Raw genomic sequence first — 16400 nt, 5'->3', positions numbered from 1 at the left:
TATGACTTATAATAATGTAAATAAAAACATTTTTAAACCATAAAAARGTAATATAGATATCTTCCGACTAAATTTCACTACTTTATGTCCTTGAGATTTTTATATGTAATTCTTTTGTTAATACCTTTCATCACGCATACTATTTCCTTGCTTCCTAAGATTATTCCCACCTTATCGATTAAATCGCCTACACTGTGAAATGTCCATTGAAAAGGAAAAAAGAAAAAAAAAACTATATGCCCTATGGAAAGAACGCTCGGCATGGTGGCCGCTCCCGCTATTGTTTTCCACCATTAACTTATGTCTTTTAGAATAGACGTATGAGGAGGTTTACAATATATGGCCCTGAAATAGGAACCAAATGCCAGGAATAAATCACTGTGTGAAACCCCCACAATAATTGTCCCTCACCTTCAATAACCGTTGACATTAAGAAATGGACTTGTTGGTCGGCTCTTACTACATTAAATATTTGAGTTTGATAGGATTTTGAGTAAAGGTATAACTTAACTTATGAGTGTTTGTGTTCGGTCTTAAATTTCGCTTGGTATTTATAAGTGTTTGTTAGTCTTATTATTTTACTTTATGTAAAATATTCGTGTCGTATAATACTTGAATGGTTAAATTCTATATATGGTGATAATACATATATGTATATGAATGCCCTATGATATGGTTAATATAAATTAATGGTGATAATACATATATGTATATGAAATATTGTACATACATACAAAGAATAGTTTAACTAAGAATCCTGGCTTTGGGAGTCAGGGGTGGGAGTTAAAATCTCCTTTCTTTGAGCAGTAGGGAGGACTTTAACCTCCGACATCTGGTTTACAAGACCAGGGCTCTGATGCTGAGCTACTAGTGCAAGCTCATTCAAGTGCTTTGTCCTCTGCATAGCCTGCTAGTGGTGTAAGGACTAGGAAGAGGAAAAAGTATAAAAAGGATGCGACTTGTCCGATAATAACGAACGGGTGTGATACAGGTATTCCCCCGATTCAGGTTAGAATAATAACGTCTGCGATCAGGGTTCAAAACAAGAATTGTGTAAGTGGTCGGAAAGTGAGGCTTCGTTGTTTAGATGTATGTAGAAATGGTACGAGCATTAGAATAAGGATCGAAGCTAGGAGGGCTAAAACTCCTCCTAGTTTATTGGGGATTGAGCGTAGGATTGCATACGCGAACAGGAAATATCACTCTGGCTTAATGTGGGGAGGGGTAACTAGTGGATTGGCGGGGGTGAAGTTGTCTGGGTCTCCTAATAGGTTGGGTGAGAATAAAGCTAGGCACGTAAGGGCAATGACAAGTACTGCGAACCCTAATAAGTCTTTGTATGAGAAGTAGGGGTGGAAGCTTATTTTATCCGCATCTGAATTTAGGCCGAGGGGGTTATTTGATCCTGTTTGATGAAGGAAAAGGAGGTGGACTATGGTTGCGCCTGCAATTACAAAGGGAAATAAAAAGTGGAAGGCAAAGAATCGGGTAAGGGTTGCATTGTCTACTGAGAATCCACCTCAAATTCATTGAACAAGGGCGTTACCCACGTAGGGTACTGCAGAGAGCAGGTTGGTGATAACGGTGGCGCCTCAAAAGGACATTTGGCCTCAGGGTAATACATAACCGACGAAAGCAGTTATTATAACTAGAAGAAGTAGAACCACTCCGATGTTTCATGTTTCCTTATAGAGGTATGAGCCGTAGTAAAGTCCGCGGCCAATGTGGGCATAGATGCACACAAAGAAGAAGGATGCACCGTTGGCGTGAAGGTTTCGGATGAATCACCCGTAATTTACGTCTCGGCAAATATGAGCAACGGAAGAAAAAGCCGTAGCAATATCAGAGGTGTAGTGCATGGCTAAAAATAGTCCTGTGAGGATCTGAATAATCAAGCAGAGTCCTAAGAGAGAGCCAAAGTTTCACCACACTGAAATATTTGAGGGGGCGGGTAGGTCAACTAGGGCATTGTTTGCGATTTTGAGGAGAGGATGTGTCTTTCGTAGACTTGCCATTAGTGGGTTCTTGTAGTTGAATAACAACGGTGGTTTTTCAAGCCATTAGTTCTGGTTAAAGTCCTGGCAGGAATTATGACTTACATTATGTCTTTATTTTTAATTGGGTTAGTTCTAGGGTTGGTTGCAGTTGCTTCTAACCCTTCTCCTTACTTTGCCGCTTTAGGGTTGGTAGTTGTGGCGGGCATAGGGTGTGGAGTATTGGTTGGTCATGGGGGACCCTTTCTATCGCTAGTGCTGTTTCTGATTTACTTGGGTGGCATACTAGTTGTGTTTGCGTACTCAGCGGCACTTGCCGCTGAGCCCTACCCGGAAAGTTGGGTAAGTGGCCCTGTTGTAGGTGATATGTTGATATACTTATTAGGGGTGGGGGTGGCTTCTAGTGTATTTTGAGGGGGGTGATATGAGTCCTCATGGGTGCCGGCCGATGAGCTCAGTGAGCTCTCTGTCCTGCGAGGTGATATTGGGGGGGTTGCGCTAATATACTCATTGGGGGGAGGGATGTTAGTACTTAGTGCGTGGGTCCTGCTTCTTACATTGTTTGTTGTGTTGGAGTTAACTCGAGGGCTAAGTCGGGGGACCCTTCGGGCAGTTTAACGGGTAAATAATAGGACAGTAAGGGTCAGGGTGAGAAGGAATAGAGTGAGGTATGTCTTAATTATTCCTTGTTGGGTGTTGCTTGTTGTTGTAATTAGGGGAATATTTGATGAAGAAATTGCTTTGGGACCGACTTTCTCTAGTCAAGTTTGGTCAATCAGTTGGCTGGCAAGTGTCTGTCCTAAGACTAGATTTAGCTTTGGGGTAAACCGGTGAACAATCGAGGGGAAAAAGCCTAACATGTTGGAGAAGTGGTGGGCAACTAGATTGGGGGTAACCTTGTACTGTTTATTGGTGAGTGCTGCTAGTTCGAGGGCAATAAGTAATCCCATAATTGTAACCACAAGGGCAGCTAGTTTGAGCAATGGGGGTATAGATATCACAGGGGTCTTAAGGGGGGTAATGCTTGAGATAATTAGGAGTCCAGCGACAATGCTTCCTCATGCAAGTCGCTTTAAGGGGTTAATAACCGCTGGGTTATTTTCATTGATGGGGGAAATAGTATTAAACCGTGGGTGGCCCATTGAGACAAAAAACACTACGCGGAGACTGTAGATAGCTGTGAATGAGGTGGCTAGAAGGGTTAGGACTAGGGCTCAGGCGTTTAGGTGGGATGTGTTTAGTGCCTCAATGATGGCATCTTTGGAGAAGAATCCTGCCAGGAAGGGGGTGCCTGTGAGGGCTAAACTACCAATAGTGAGGCAGGAGGATGTAAAGGGGGCAAGGTGATGTATGCCTCCTATTTTTCGGATATCTTGTTCGTCGTTGAGGCTGTGGATGATTGAGCCAGAACAGAGGAATAGTATTGCCTTAAAGAATGCATGGGTGCAAATGTGGAGGAAGGCTAGTTGAGGTTGATTCAAGCCAATAGTAACCATTATTAGGCCGAGTTGACTTGATGTGGAGAATGCTACGATTTTCTTGATATCATTTTGGGTTAGGGCACAGGTGGCTGTAAATAGCGTTGTTAGGGCACCTAGGCATAGGCAGGTGGTAAGGGCAGTTTGATTATTTTCCAGGAGCGGACTTGTCCGTACTAGAAGAAAAATGCCGGCAACGACCATGGTGCTTGAATGCAGTAGGGCAGAGACCGGTGTAGGACCCTCCATGGCAGAGGGGAGTCAAGGGTGAAGACCAAATTGGGCCGACTTGCCTGTAGCGGCAACAATCAGGCCTAGTAGTGGTAGGGTGAGATCTATGTCTTTCGTTGCTACAATAATCTGTTGTAATTCCCAGGAGTTAGCGTTGGTTGCTATTCATGCTATTGTAAATAGCAGTCCAATATCTCCGACCCGGTTATACACAACGGCCTGAAGGGCCGCTGTGTTTGCATCCGCTCGTCCGTATCATCAGCCAATGAGTAGAAATGATATAATGCCTACTCCTTCCCAACCAATGAAAAGTTGGAACAGATTGTTTGCTGTGACAAGGATAATTATGGCAATAAGGAAAATTAGGAGGTATTTAAAGAATCGGTTCATATATGGGTCTGCGTGTATATATCACGATGCAAACTCTAGAATAGATCAAGTGACGTAGAGGGCAATGGGGACAAAGATAACTGAATAGTGATCAAATTTGAAGCTAATGTTCACGTCGAAGGTTAGTGTATTCATTCAATTTCATGAGGTGATGATTGCTTCTGCGCCCTCGTTAAGAAAAAGGAATAGGGGGATTAGGCTAACGAAGAAGGCCAGGGCGACTGCTGTCTTAACATGGGAGACCGCCCAGTCGGGGTTTCGGGGGCGAGGCTCTAGGGTTGTAAAGATAGGATATGCTAATAGTAAAAAAATAATGATTAAGCTGGATGATATAATAAGTGATGAGGAGTGCATAGCTGCTACTTGGATTTGCACCAAGAGTTTTTGGTTCCTAAGACCAATGGATGAGCTGTTATCCTTTAGGAGCAGGCCGAGTGAGCCCTGGGGTCCAACCAAGGTCACGGAGATTAGCAGTCTTCGTTGCTGGCGAGCCTCTCTCGGTGGATAAGGGGATTTTAACCTCTGTCTTTAGAATCACAATCTAATATTTTTGTTAAACTATATCTACAGGTGGTTCAGCCTCATACTAATTCGGGCTTTAAAACAAGTAGAAGCAGGGGGAGGAGATGAAGGGCTATAACTAGGTGCTCCCGGGTATAGGAGGGGTTAAGGCTAATAATATGTGCTGGGAGGGGACCCCGTTGGGTCATGAGGAACATATAAAGTGAATAGCTCGCGGTAATAAGGGTCCCTGCCCCTGTGAGTACGAGGGTTCATCATGATCAACTAAATAATGAGGTAATAATTAAAAGTTCCCCCATGAGGTTGGGCAGAGGGGGAAGGGCTAAGTTTGCGAGGCTGGCAATGAATCATCATGTTGCTATGAGTGGAAGCACTATCTGTAATCCTCGGGCTAACAGTATTGTCCGGCTATGGAGGCGTTCATAATTTGTGTTGGCTAAGCAGAAGAGGGCCGAGGACGTTAGGCCGTGTGCAATCATAAGGATTACGGCTCCGGCAAGGCCTCAAGGTGTCTGGATAAGAATACCTCCAACGACCAGGCCCATGTGGCTTACGGATGAATAGGCGATGAGGGACTTAAGATCTGTTTGGCGAAGGCAGGTGGAGCCAGTTATAATTACACCTCAGAGGGCAAGGACAATAAAGGGATAACTTAATTCCTTGGTGAGAGGTTCCAATATGACTATTATTCGGATCATGCCGTAGCCCCCTAGTTTTAGAAGAACTGCAGCTAGAACCATTGAGCCTGCAACTGGGGCTTCTACATGTGCTTTTGGTAGCCAGAGATGTGCTCCATATAAGGGTATTTTTACTAAAAATGCAATTAGGCAGCCCGCTCATCAAAGCTTGTCAGCATAAGATGAAAGAGGGGTGGAGCTAGTATACTGGATGGTTAAGAGGGAGAGGGAGCCCGTATCCTTTTGAAGAAGCAAGAGGGCAACTAGTAACGGGAGAGAGCCTGCCAGGGTATAAAATAAAAAATATACTCCTGCATTAAGGCGTTCTGCTTGGTTACCCCACCGAGTAATAATAATTAATGTGGGGATGAGAGTAGCTTCAAACATGACATAAAATATAAGGAGTTCAGTGGCACCAAATGCTATAATAAGGAATACTTGCAGAGATGTTAATAGGCTAATGTACGTCCGTTGGCGGTTAACAGGTTCGAGTGCTGTGTGGCTTTGGCTTGCCAAAATTATAAGAGGGAGTAGTCAGCAGGTAAGGACAAGGAGGGGTGTCGAGAGGGGATCTGTGGCTATGAAGGGCGTGAGGCAAGATCAGCCTGTTTCGGATGTATTTTTTAGTCAAGTGAGGCTGGCCAATGCAATGATTAGGCTGTGGGAGAGGGTAATAGGTCATAATCACTTGGCAGGGGCAAGCCAGGCTGTGGGAAGAAGCATTAGGGTAGGAATTAGTATTTTTAGCATTGTAAGAGGTTTAAGGTTTGAAGGCGATCTGAACCATGTGTGCGAGCTGTGGCTACCAGTAGGGCAAGCCCTGCGCTTGCTTCACAAGCTGAAAAAGCCAATAGAAGTATAGGAGCCGCAGAGAAACTTGTGGAGCCCAGTTGAAGGGTTCAAATCGAAAGTCCAATAAATAAAGAGAGCATCATCCCTTCTAAGCATAAAAGAGCGGAGAGGAGGTGGGTTCGATGGAATGCTAGGCCTGTCAGTCCTAGTGTAAAGGCCGATGAGAAAGCGAAGTGAGCGGGAGTCATTAGACAATTATGGACTTTAACCATAAGCTTTTGAGCCGAAATCAAATATTTTTCTTAAACTAATTGGCTATTCGGCTCACTCCAAGCCTCCTTGAACTCACTCGTAAACTAAGCCAAGGGTAAGAAGAATAAGCACGGCGACGGCTCAGAAGAGTGTCAGTAAGGGGGAAGTTAATTGGTCTCCTCATGGGAGCGGGAGGAGAAGGGCAATTTCTAAATCGAAAAGGAGGAAAAGAATGGCGACTAGGAAGAAGCGGAGGGAAAATGGTAGGCGGGCTGATCCTAAGGGGTCGAAACCACATTCATAAGGGGAGAGCTTTTCGTGGTCGGGGGTCATTTGGGGAAGTCAGAAGGATACAATGGCCAGGACTACGGAAAGTAAGATAGTGATGGTAATTACAGCTATTGCTACGTTCATTATCTTTCCTTGGATTTTAACCAAGACCGGGTGATTGGAAGTCACTTATACTAGTTTTAATACTAGAAAGATTAAGAGCCTCATCAGTAGATAGAGATATATAGGAATAATCACACAACGTCTACGAAATGTCAGTATCAGGCAGCTGCTTCGAACCCGAAGTGGTGCTCGGATGTAAAGTGGTATTGGATTTGTCGTAGGAGGCAAACAGCTAAAAATGTGGAGCCAATAATAACGTGTAGTCCGTGGAATCCAGTGGCTACGAAAAAGGTAGAACCGTATACGCCATCTGCAATTGTAAAGGGGGCTTCATAGTATTCCAGGCCTTGAAGAAATGTAAAATAAAAGCCTAGAAGAATAGTTAAGGCTAGTGATTGAATGGTCTGTTTTCGTTCACCCTCCATAATGCTGTGGTGGGCTCAGGTAACCGTTACCCCTGAAGCAAGTAGGACAGCTGTATTAAGGAGGGGGACTTCAAATGGGTCAAGAGTTGTAATGCCTGTAGGAGGTCAGCAGCCCCCTAGCTCAGGAGTGGGGGCGAGGCTAGCGTGGTAAAAGGCTCAGAAGAAGCCTAGGAAAAAAAATACTTCGGAGGTAATGAAAAGAATTATCCCGTATCGAAGACCTTTTTGTACGGGGGGCGTATGATGTCCTTGGAATGTGCCTTCTCGTACGATGTCTCGTCATCATTGATATATTGTAAGAAGCAGTAGAGCTGTTCCTAAGGTTATTAAGGTTGTTGAGCGAAAATGAAATCAGGTCGCGAGGCCTGATGTTATCAGTAGGGCAGCAATTGCCCCTGTTAGGGGTCAAGGGCTGGGGTCAACTATGTGGTAAGGGTGTGCTTGATGGGCCATTAGACGTTTTCTTGTAGGTATAGTGTTAGTAGGAGAACGAAGACGTAGGCTTGAATTATTGCCACAGCAACTTCTAATAGGGTAAGGAGAACCAATACTGTTGTTGTGATGATTGCTACGGTTGGTATTAAGGGGAGAAGTACGAAGGCGCCTGTAGCAATTAGTTGAATTAAGAGGTGACCAGCTGTTAAATTGGCTGTTAGTCGTACTCCTAGGGCAAGGGGGCGGATAAAGAGGCTAATTGTTTCGATAACGATAAGGACGGGGATAAGGGGGCCGGGTGTGCCCTCTGGTAGGAGATGTCCTAGGGCATGGGTTGGTTGGTTTCGCATGCCAATAATGACAGTTGCTAATCAGAGAGGTACCGCAAGCCCTAGATTTAGTGACAATTGGGTAGTAGGGGTAAAAGTGTAGGGAAGAAGTCCTAATATATTTAGGGTAATTAAAAAGATCATTAATGAGGTTAAGAGGGCAGCTCACTTATGACCCCCAATATTTAAAGGAAGGAGGAGCTGTTGGGTAAAACGGTTAATAAATCAACCTTGAAGCGCGAGGAATCGGTTATTTAATCATCGAGTTGTAGGTGTGGGGTAAAGAAGTCAGGGTAGGGTAAGGGCAAGGGCTATTAATGGAATCCCTAGATAAGTGGGGCTTATAAACTGGTCAAAAAAGCTTAGTGTCATGGTCAAGTTCAGGGGTCTGTTTTGGCTTTTTCTGCGCTTTGCAGATTAGGGGTGTTTGGGAAGGTGTGGGCTGTAACTTTAGCGGGAATAATGGCCAGGAAGACCATTCACGAGAAGACTAAAATAGCAAATCAAGGTGCGGGGTTGAGTTGGGGCATGTCGTTAGGGGTGGTTGGGAGCCACCAATCTTTAGCTTAAAAGGCTAACGCTATACCCTATTTAGCTTCCTAGCGAGGCGTCTTCAAGTATTCGAGATGATCAGTTTTCAAAGTGTTCTAGGGGAACTGCTTCCACTACAATAGGTATAAAGCTGTGATTTGCTCCGCAGATCTCAGAGCATTGTCCGTAGAATACGCCTGGTCGGGATGCGATGAAGGCTGTTTGGTTTAGGCGGCCTGGGACTGCGTCCATTTTTACCCCGAGGGCTGGTACTGCTCACGAGTGGAGTACATCGTCTGCAGAAACTAAAACTCGGATGGGGGACTCAACTGGAATAACCATGCGATGGTCGGCTTCTAATAGGCGGAATTGTCCAGGGGTTAGGTCTTGGGTGGGAATTATATATGAATCAAAGCCAAGATCTTCGTAGTCAGTATATTCATAGCTTCAGTATCATTGGTGGCCAACGGCTTTAATTGTTAATAAAGGGTTGTTAATTTCATCTATAAGATAGAGGATGCGAAGGGAGGGGAGTGCAATCAGAATTAAAATGATAGCTGGGAGAATTGTTCAGATAATTTCAATCTCTTGTGAATCTAAAATATATTTGTTCGTTAATTTAGTGGTAACTATAGCAAGAATAATATAAAGCACTAGTGTGCTAATCAGGAAGACGATTATTAAAGCATGGTCGTGAAAATGAAGAAGTTCTTCTATAACAGGTGAAGCTGCATCTTGAAATCCAAGCTGTGACGGATGGGCCATTAAAAGCAAGACACGCGGGGGTCTAACCCGCACTTCCGCCTTGACAAGGCGGTGTAATGTACTCTTTTACTAGTGTCTTATAAAGAAAGTGGCAGAGCGGTTATGTGGTCGGCTTGAAACCGACCTATGGGGGTTCGACTCCTCCCTTTCTCGTTAGTCTGCTTGTACTTGTACAAAGGCAGGCTCCTCGAATGTGTGATATGGGGGAGGGCAGCCATGTAGTCATTCTACATTGGTTGTTGTTAAATCTGTTGCTAGAACTTCACGTTTGGCGGCGAATGCCTCTCAAATAATAAATAAGAACATGATAACAGCCACTAGGGAAATAAGTGACCCAATTGAGGAGACTGTGTTTCATAGGGTGTAGGCGTCAGGGTAGTCGGAGTATCGTCGGGGCATCCCGGCTAATCCAAGGAAGTGTTGTGGGAAGAAGGTTAAGTTTACCCCTAAGAACATAATACCGAAGTGGATTTTTGTTCAAGTGCTGTGAAGCGTGTAGCCTGAGAATAGCGGGAATCAGTGTACGAAGGCGGCGACAATGGCAAATACGGCTCCCATAGATAGTACGTAGTGGAAGTGGGCTACTACATAATAGGTATCGTGGAGTACAATATCTAGAGATGAGTTGGCCAGAACAATGCCTGTAAGCCCCCCTACTGTAAACAGGAAAATAAAGCCAAGGGCCCATAAAAGGGGTGTCTCTCATTTAATAGAGCCCCCATGTAGGGTTGCAAGTCAGCTAAATACTTTAACACCGGTGGGAATTGCGATGATTATTGTGGCAGATGTAAAATAAGCACGCGTGTCTACGTCCATACCAACTGTAAATATGTGATGAGCTCAAACAATAAAGCCTAGGAGGCCAATAGCCATTATTGCTCACACTATACCTATATAGCCAAAGGGTTCTTTTTTGCCAGAGTAATAGGCGACGATATGTGAAATCATACCAAAGCCAGGCAGAATAAGAATATATACTTCGGGGTGTCCAAAAAACCAGAATAAGTGCTGGTAAAGGATTGGGTCCCCTCCTCCTGCCGGGTCAAAGAAGGTGGTATTAAGATTTCGGTCCGTAAGGAGTATTGTGATGCCGGCAGCAAGAACTGGCAGAGATAGGAGGAGAAGAACAGCGGTAATTAGGACGGCTCACACAAACAGGGGTGTCTGGTATTGAGAGATGGCTGGTGGCTTCATATTAATAATTGTGGTAATAAAATTGATTGCCCCGAGGATTGAGGAAATACCTGCTAGGTGAAGTGAAAAGATTGTCAGGTCGACTGATGCTCCTGCGTGGGCTAAATTACCAGCCAGGGGCGGGTACACTGTTCACCCGGTTCCGGCCCCCGCTTCTACTCCAGAAGAGGCAAGTAGTAGTAGGAAAGAAGGGGGTAGAAGTCAGAAACTTATGTTATTTATACGAGGAAATGCTATATCTGGGGCTCCAATCATTAGCGGAATTAATCAGTTTCCAAAACCTCCAATTATAATTGGCATTACTATAAAGAAAATCATTACGAAGGCATGTGCTGTAACGATTACATTATAAATTTGGTCGTCTCCAAGGAGAGCGCCCGGTTGGCTTAGTTCTGCTCGAATGAGTAGGCTGAGGGCTGTGCCTACTATACCGGCTCAGGCACCAAATACTAGATAAAGGGTGCCGATGTCTTTGTGATTAGTGGAGAAAAATCAACGTGTGATGGCCACAGGTAGGATGGCTGAGTTTTTAAGCGATGGATTGTAGCCCCACAAACAGAGGTTTGAGTCCTCTTCTTACCAGAAGTCTTGAGGTGTTATACATATCAGATTGCAAATCTGAAGATGCAGGTTAGTCGTCTGCCGGGACTTTCCCCCGCCTCCGCCCGCCCCCCAGGCGGGGGAAAATATAGATGGATGCTCGCTGGTTTGAGCGCTTAGCTGTTAACTAAAATCTTGCAGGATCGAGGCCTGCCCTTCTAGTAAGGCTTTAGCTTAATTAAAGTACCTGTTTTGCATACAGGAGATGTGGGGTAGTGTCCCGCAAGCCTTATCAGGGACTGGGGGACTTCCACCCTCACTTAGGGCTTTGAAGGCCCTTGGTCTTGTTTTAACCTAAGTCCCTTAAAGGGTTATTAGTGCTATTGCGGCGGGTGTTAGGGGTAGAAGCAGCAGCGTAGCTATGGCTGAGGTAGCAAGTGGCAGTGTTAGTTGCAAGGAGGGGAGGCGTCATGGGGAGATTGCGGTCAGGTTATTGGGCGAAATAGTTAGTGTTATCGCGTATGACAGCCGCAGATAAAAATACAGGCTAAGGAGGGCGGTTATCGCTGCCAGTGTTGCAGCGGGGGCAAGGTCTTGTTTAGTAAGTTCTTGAAGAATAAGTCATTTTGGCATAAAGCCTGTAAGTGGGGGGAGGCCTCCTAAGGATAATAATATAAGGGGTGCAAGGGCGGTTAGGGCGGGGGTCTTTGTCCACGAGGTTGCTAGAGCATTAATGCTGGTTGCCTTATTAAGTTTAAACATAAGAAATGTTGAAAACGTTATAATAAAATATGTGAATAGTGTTAAAATAGTTAAGGAGGGGGAGAATTGTAGCACAATTACTATCCAGCCGAGGTGTGCGATGGAGGAGTAGGCAAGAATTTTGCGAAGCTGGGTTTGGTTCAGACCCCCTCAGCCCCCTACAATGGTTGAGGTGAGTCCGAGGACAATTAAAAGGGTGGTGTTGGCACAGGGGGTCTGGACTAACAAGGCAAATGGGGCAAGTTTTTGTCAGGTTGACAAAATAAGTCCTGTGGTTAGGTCTAGGCCTTGAAGTACCTCAGGTAGTCACGAGTGTACAGGTGCAAGCCCCACTTTTAGTGCGAGGGCCAAAGTGACAAGAGCAGTTGGGAAAGGGTGGGCAATTTGTAAAAGGTCTCATTGTCCAGTTAATCAAGCATTGGTGGTGCTGGCAAAGAGTAGTATAGCTGCTCCGGCAGCTTGAATCAAGAAATATTTAGTGGCTGCTTCAACTGCTCGGGGGTGATGGTGTTGAGCTATTAGAGGAATGATGGCAAGAGTATTTATTTCCAGGCCCATTCAGGCGAGTAGTCAGTGGGAGCTTGCGAAGGTGGTAGTAGTGCCTAAACCAATACCAAATAGCAGGGCGGTTAAGATGTAGGGGTTCATTAGCAAAGGAGGGATTTTAACCTTCGTGTTTGGGGTATGGGACCAAGAGCTTAGAATTAGCTGACTTTACTAGGAAATAGTGTAGTGGGAGCACCAGGAGTTTTGCTCTCCTTAGGCGGGGTTCGAGTCCCCCTTTTCTAAGAAGCGGGGGGGATTTGAACCCCCATAAGTCACTCTATCAAAGTGGCCCTTTACTTCAGGCACGGCTTCTTATCTATAGCTGGGGTGGCAAGCCAGCAAATGCAATGGGGAGGGCCAGGTGTCAGATAACCAGGGCCAGTGTAAGTGGGAGGAAGTTTTTTCAAATTAGATGTATGAGCTGATCGTAGCGGAATCGTGGGTAAGAGGCTCGAACTCATAAAAATAAGACAGACAGAAGGGCCGCTTTGGTTATTAGGTTCACCGCGGTAAGTTCAGGTAGTATCGGAAAATGAGAGGCCCCTAGGAAGAGGGTGGCGGAAAGTGTATTCATAAGCAGAATATTAGCATATTCGGCTAAGAAAAATAGGGCGAATGGGCCACCTGCATATTCGACATTGAAGCCAGATACTAGCTCTGATTCGCCTTCAGTAAGGTCAAAAGGTGCACGGTTTGTCTCCGCAAGGGTTGAAATATATCATATTGCGGCTAGTGGTCAAGCTGGGAGTAACATTCAGACGCTTTCTTGGGCAATGTTGAAGGTCTGTAGGGTAAAACCCCCTGTAAAAATAATAGTACTTAATAGGATAAGGCCCAGACTAACCTCATACGAAATGGTCTGGGCTACAGCCCGGAGGGCTCCGATGAGGGCATATTTTGAATTTGATGCTCAGCCTGAGCCTAGAATGGAATAGACAGCGAGGCTTGATAGGGCTAAAATAAATAGAATCCCAAGGTTCAAATCAATGACTGGGTATGGGAGAGGCATGGGGGCTCAAAGGGTTAAGGCAAGCGTGAGTGCGAGTAGGGGGGCTAGGAGGAAAAGCACGGGGGAGGAAGTGGAGGGGCGAACGGGCTCCTTAATAAAGAGCTTTACACCATCGGCGATAGGCTGTAACAGTCCATAAGGTCCTACAATATTTGGTCCCTTTCGTAGTTGTATGTAGCCTAGCACTTTACGTTCTAGAAGCGTGAGGAAGGCGACGGCTAAGAGGACGGGTACAATGAAGGCTAAGGGGTTAAGAATATGTGTAATAAGGACTGAAATCATAGTTAAGGAGAGGACTTGAACCTCTGTAAAAAGGGCTTAGGTCTTTTGCATTCACCGGGCTCTGCCACCCCAACATGCCGTTCTCTCAGGCACTGGGGGTGTGTCCTCTTGCCTACTTTAGTTGTCTTCACTAGGTGGGGGTGAGGCTTGCTTAGAGCAGGGGCCTCTTCTTTTCGGTCCTTTCGTACTAGAAAAGAGCACACCATAGATAGAAACTGACCTGGATTACTCCGGTCTGAACTCAGATCACGTAGGACTTTAACCGTTGAACAAACGGACCCTTAATAGCGGCTGCACCATTAGGATGTCCTGATCCAACATCGAGGTCGTAAACCCCCTTGTCGATATGGGCTCTAAAAGGGGATTGCGCTGTTATCCCTAGGGTAACTCGGTCCGTTGATCGGCATTGCCGGATCTTATTGGTCAGATATTCTGTTAACTAGAGCTGCGGCTCTTAGTTGTAGGAGGGGGTGCTCCCTTTCCACGTGGGGGTTTTTTGTTTCCCCGCGGTCGCCCCAACCAAAGACATTAGGGAAGGATTCCATTAGTTTAGGCCCTTATAAGGGGTTACTTGACAGGATCTTCTTTGGTGTCTAAAGCTCCATAGGGTCTTCTCGTCTTATGTTTATATCCCCGCTTCTGCACGGGGAGATCAATTTCATTGACTTGAAAGAGGAGACAGTTAAGCCCTCGTTGTGCCATTCATACAGGTCTTCATTTAAAAGACAAGTGATTGCGCTACCTTTGCACGGTCAAAATACCGCGGCCGTTAAACTAATAGTCACAGGGCAGGCGGGACCTCTTATTCTTTAGCTTTGCAAGAGGCGATGTTTTTGGTAAACAGGCGAGGCTTGATTTGTTTGCCGAGTTCCTTCTCTTTCTTTTAGTCTTTCCTGAGGTGCACACCTGTGTAGGGTTAACGGTTTATGTTTGAATTTTTTTCTGGTTGTTTGGGTTGTTGTTCAGGTCCCTCTTCGTTTGGGGTCGTTAATGCTCGGTGCGGGTTCGTTCCGAATTACATGTGTGCAAGGAGAGAGGCTTGGCTCTCTTATTACTCATATTAGCAGGGTCCCTCCCATGTATGCATGGGATGGCCCGGTAGGGAAGGGGGGAGTAAGAATTAACGATCAGGATAGAGAGGGGTAGTGATGTATTTGAGCTATAACGCTTTCTACTGGGATGGCTGCTTTTAGGCCCACCCAAATACTTACCTTTATTTAATTATGATCTTTTTCCTCCCGGAAAAGTTGTATCTTGTTTCAAAGGGGCTGTACCCCCTTTGAATAACTCTCACAGCTTCTTGTGGTATCAGGTGGGGTAATACTGAGGTGAATAAAGAATCTGAGAGGCTGAACTTCTATCCATTTCTCGGGCAACCAGCTATAACTAGGTTCGGTAGGTTTATCACCTCTACTCAAAGCTCATTCCACTCTTTTGCCACAGAGACGGGTTCGCCCTATAAATAGGCTGTCTTGGAGTAGCTCCCCTAGTTTCGGGGTGTCAAACTAAAGCACTCTTTGCTTGGGTCACGCTGGCTAAATCATGATGCAAAAGGTACGAGAATAAATCTCTGCTTTACTTAGCTTCACTGGGTTATTTCATTTCTCTTTCAGCGATCCCTTGCGGTACTTTCTCTATTGCTCCTAAGTCCTTTTTCTGTCGCCCATACTAAAGGGGAAAAATGGTTTGTTAAATTAAAACACTCGTGCATTTGGGGTTATAAATAATGGTTGGTTGTTGTTGTGTTTGTGGGCTAGCTGTTGGGCGTCAGGGTGATCCGATTTGCACGGGTGTCTCTTCAGTGTAAGGGAAGTGTTATTCTATTTTAACTACACTCTGATATTACCAAGTGCACCTTCCGGTACCCTTACCATGTTACGACTTGCCTCCCCTCCGCGATTTTTGGGTTTTTAATTATTTAAAGTGATAGGCTTGGGGAGAGTGACGGGCGGTGTGTGCGCGCTTCAGGGCCGATTTCAGTGGAACACGCTATTTTCCGCTTACTACTAAATCCTCCTTCAGGCGCGTGTTTCAGTGCGCCGTTCGTGTTCCCTAACATAGGGAATGTAGCCCATTTCTTCCCCCTCCATGCGCTACACCTCGACCTGACGTTTTGGGTTGTGCCAGTTGTGCTTACTTTTAGGCCTTCACAGGGTAAGCTGACGACGGCGGTATATAGGCGGGATAAACAAGGAAGGGTGAGGTTGAACGGGGGTTATCGGTTCTAGAACAGGCTCCTCTAGGGGGGTCTAAAGCACCGCCAAGTCCTTTGGGTTTTAAGCTGGTGCTCGTAGTTCCCAGGCGGGTAGGGTATGTGATATGTTACCAAGGTTTAGGGCTAGGCATAGTGGGGTATCTAATCCCAGTTTGTGCCAGAGCTTTCGTGGGGTCAGGGGTTGTAAAGCTACCTTCGTGGTTGATCTTCTAGCCTTCGGATGCGTATAACAGCTTTGAAGGTGTACGGCTTTAGTCTTTATTTTCCATAACCACTCTTTACGCCGGATGGTATCAACTTGGGTCTCTCGTATAGCCGCGGTGGCTGGCACGAGTTTTACCGGCCCTCTTAGCTTTAACTAAGTCAAGTTTTCACTTATGGCTTAATGTTTATCACTGCTGAGTTCCCTTGAGGGTGTGGCTAAGCAAGGTGTCATGGGCTTACAGATGTGTGCCTGATACCAGCTCCTTGCTCCCGGGCAGGGAGCTGTAGGGCATTCTCACAGGGGGGCGGATACTTGCATGTGTAAATTTGGCTAAAGTTGATAGTAAAGTCAGGACCAAGCCTTTGTGCGGGCGGGGCTTTCTAGGGCCCATCTTAACATCTTCAGTGTTATGCTTTAATTAAGCTACGCTAGC

The 16400-nt window shown here is 45.6% G+C and overlaps 13 protein-coding genes and 24 non-coding genes across 37 annotated transcripts, besides 1 other annotated feature; 9 read left to right on the top strand and 28 right to left on the bottom strand. All coding sequences in view use genetic code 2, as the record gives it.

The window, feature by feature from the left end:
* Window positions 1-733: a D loop.
* CSD19_mgt22 lies at window positions 734-803 on the top strand. Its single transcript has one exon. It is a non-coding gene; the product is annotated as a tRNA-Pro (tRNA).
* On the bottom strand, window positions 803-874 carry CSD19_mgt21. Its single transcript has one exon. It is a non-coding gene; the product is annotated as a tRNA-Thr (tRNA).
* CYTB (cytochrome b) lies at window positions 875-2015 on the bottom strand. The gene has a single exon. A coding segment is annotated over exon 1 (1141 nt).
* A 6-nt stretch (window positions 2016-2021) lies between these two features.
* On the top strand, window positions 2022-2090 carry CSD19_mgt20. The gene has a single exon. It is a non-coding gene; the product is annotated as a tRNA-Glu (tRNA).
* ND6 (NADH dehydrogenase subunit 6) lies at window positions 2091-2612 on the top strand. Its single transcript has one exon. It carries the CDS (start codon window positions 2091-2093, stop codon window positions 2610-2612), a length of 522 nt encoding a protein of 173 aa, YP_009434188.1.
* On the bottom strand, window positions 2609-4447 carry ND5 (NADH dehydrogenase subunit 5). Its single transcript has one exon. It carries the CDS (start codon window positions 4445-4447, stop codon window positions 2609-2611), a length of 1839 nt encoding a protein of 612 aa, YP_009434187.1.
* CSD19_mgt19 lies at window positions 4448-4520 on the bottom strand. The gene has a single exon. It is a non-coding gene; the product is annotated as a tRNA-Leu (tRNA).
* A 4-nt stretch (window positions 4521-4524) lies between these two features.
* CSD19_mgt18 lies at window positions 4525-4592 on the bottom strand. Its single transcript has one exon. It is a non-coding gene; the product is annotated as a tRNA-Ser (tRNA).
* On the bottom strand, window positions 4593-4661 carry CSD19_mgt17. The gene has a single exon. It is a non-coding gene; the product is annotated as a tRNA-His (tRNA).
* On the bottom strand, window positions 4662-6042 carry ND4 (NADH dehydrogenase subunit 4). The gene has a single exon. A coding segment is annotated over exon 1 (1381 nt).
* ND4L (NADH dehydrogenase subunit 4L) lies at window positions 6036-6332 on the bottom strand. The gene has a single exon. The coding sequence runs from the start codon at window positions 6330-6332 to the stop codon at window positions 6036-6038; it is 297 nt and encodes a 98-aa protein (YP_009434185.1).
* CSD19_mgt16 lies at window positions 6333-6401 on the bottom strand. Its single transcript has one exon. It is a non-coding gene; the product is annotated as a tRNA-Arg (tRNA).
* ND3 (NADH dehydrogenase subunit 3) lies at window positions 6402-6750 on the bottom strand. The gene has a single exon. A coding segment is annotated over exon 1 (349 nt).
* CSD19_mgt15 lies at window positions 6751-6822 on the bottom strand. Its single transcript has one exon. It is a non-coding gene; the product is annotated as a tRNA-Gly (tRNA).
* Window positions 6823-7607, bottom strand: COX3 (cytochrome c oxidase subunit III). The gene has a single exon. A coding segment is annotated over exon 1 (785 nt).
* ATP6 (ATP synthase F0 subunit 6) lies at window positions 7607-8290 on the bottom strand. The gene has a single exon. The coding sequence runs from the start codon at window positions 8288-8290 to the stop codon at window positions 7607-7609; it is 684 nt and encodes a 227-aa protein (YP_009434182.1).
* On the bottom strand, window positions 8281-8448 carry ATP8 (ATP synthase F0 subunit 8). The gene has a single exon. It carries the CDS (start codon window positions 8446-8448, stop codon window positions 8281-8283), a length of 168 nt encoding a protein of 55 aa, YP_009434181.1.
* Window position 8449: 1 nt separating this feature from the next.
* On the bottom strand, window positions 8450-8523 carry CSD19_mgt14. Its single transcript has one exon. It is a non-coding gene; the product is annotated as a tRNA-Lys (tRNA).
* COX2 (cytochrome c oxidase subunit II) lies at window positions 8524-9214 on the bottom strand. The gene has a single exon. A coding segment is annotated over exon 1 (691 nt).
* Window positions 9215-9220: 6 nt separating this feature from the next.
* On the bottom strand, window positions 9221-9293 carry CSD19_mgt13. Its single transcript has one exon. It is a non-coding gene; the product is annotated as a tRNA-Asp (tRNA).
* A 3-nt stretch (window positions 9294-9296) lies between these two features.
* CSD19_mgt12 lies at window positions 9297-9367 on the top strand. The gene has a single exon. It is a non-coding gene; the product is annotated as a tRNA-Ser (tRNA).
* COX1 (cytochrome c oxidase subunit I) lies at window positions 9368-10918 on the bottom strand. The gene has a single exon. The coding sequence runs from the start codon at window positions 10916-10918 to the stop codon at window positions 9368-9370; it is 1551 nt and encodes a 516-aa protein (YP_009434179.1).
* Window position 10919: 1 nt separating this feature from the next.
* Window positions 10920-10990, top strand: CSD19_mgt11. The gene has a single exon. It is a non-coding gene; the product is annotated as a tRNA-Tyr (tRNA).
* A 2-nt stretch (window positions 10991-10992) lies between these two features.
* On the top strand, window positions 10993-11059 carry CSD19_mgt10. Its single transcript has one exon. It is a non-coding gene; the product is annotated as a tRNA-Cys (tRNA).
* Window positions 11060-11097: 38 nt separating this feature from the next.
* On the top strand, window positions 11098-11170 carry CSD19_mgt09. The gene has a single exon. It is a non-coding gene; the product is annotated as a tRNA-Asn (tRNA).
* A 1-nt stretch (window position 11171) lies between these two features.
* On the top strand, window positions 11172-11240 carry CSD19_mgt08. Its single transcript has one exon. It is a non-coding gene; the product is annotated as a tRNA-Ala (tRNA).
* Window position 11241: 1 nt separating this feature from the next.
* CSD19_mgt07 lies at window positions 11242-11312 on the bottom strand. The gene has a single exon. It is a non-coding gene; the product is annotated as a tRNA-Trp (tRNA).
* On the bottom strand, window positions 11313-12358 carry ND2 (NADH dehydrogenase subunit 2). Its single transcript has one exon. A coding segment is annotated over exon 1 (1046 nt).
* Window positions 12359-12429, bottom strand: CSD19_mgt06. The gene has a single exon. It is a non-coding gene; the product is annotated as a tRNA-Met (tRNA).
* CSD19_mgt05 lies at window positions 12429-12499 on the top strand. Its single transcript has one exon. It is a non-coding gene; the product is annotated as a tRNA-Gln (tRNA).
* Window positions 12498-12569, bottom strand: CSD19_mgt04. The gene has a single exon. It is a non-coding gene; the product is annotated as a tRNA-Ile (tRNA).
* Window positions 12570-12572: 3 nt separating this feature from the next.
* Window positions 12573-13547, bottom strand: ND1 (NADH dehydrogenase subunit 1). Its single transcript has one exon. It carries the CDS (start codon window positions 13545-13547, stop codon window positions 12573-12575), a length of 975 nt encoding a protein of 324 aa, YP_009434177.1.
* Window positions 13548-13621, bottom strand: CSD19_mgt03. The gene has a single exon. It is a non-coding gene; the product is annotated as a tRNA-Leu (tRNA).
* On the bottom strand, window positions 13622-15314 carry CSD19_mgr01. Its single transcript has one exon. It is a non-coding gene; the product is annotated as a 16S ribosomal RNA (ribosomal RNA).
* Window positions 15315-15386, bottom strand: CSD19_mgt02. Its single transcript has one exon. It is a non-coding gene; the product is annotated as a tRNA-Val (tRNA).
* On the bottom strand, window positions 15387-16332 carry CSD19_mgr02. Its single transcript has one exon. It is a non-coding gene; the product is annotated as a 12S ribosomal RNA (ribosomal RNA).
* CSD19_mgt01 lies at window positions 16333-16400 on the bottom strand. Its single transcript has one exon. It is a non-coding gene; the product is annotated as a tRNA-Phe (tRNA).

This window comes from Sebastes fasciatus, mitochondrion (assembly GCF_043250625.1).
Source record: "Sebastes fasciatus mitochondrion, complete genome".
NCBI lineage: Eukaryota > Metazoa > Chordata > Actinopteri > Perciformes > Sebastidae > Sebastes > Sebastes fasciatus.
The sequence above is the reverse complement of the archived record's forward strand: the minus strand, read 5'-3'. Positions and strand labels throughout refer to the sequence as shown.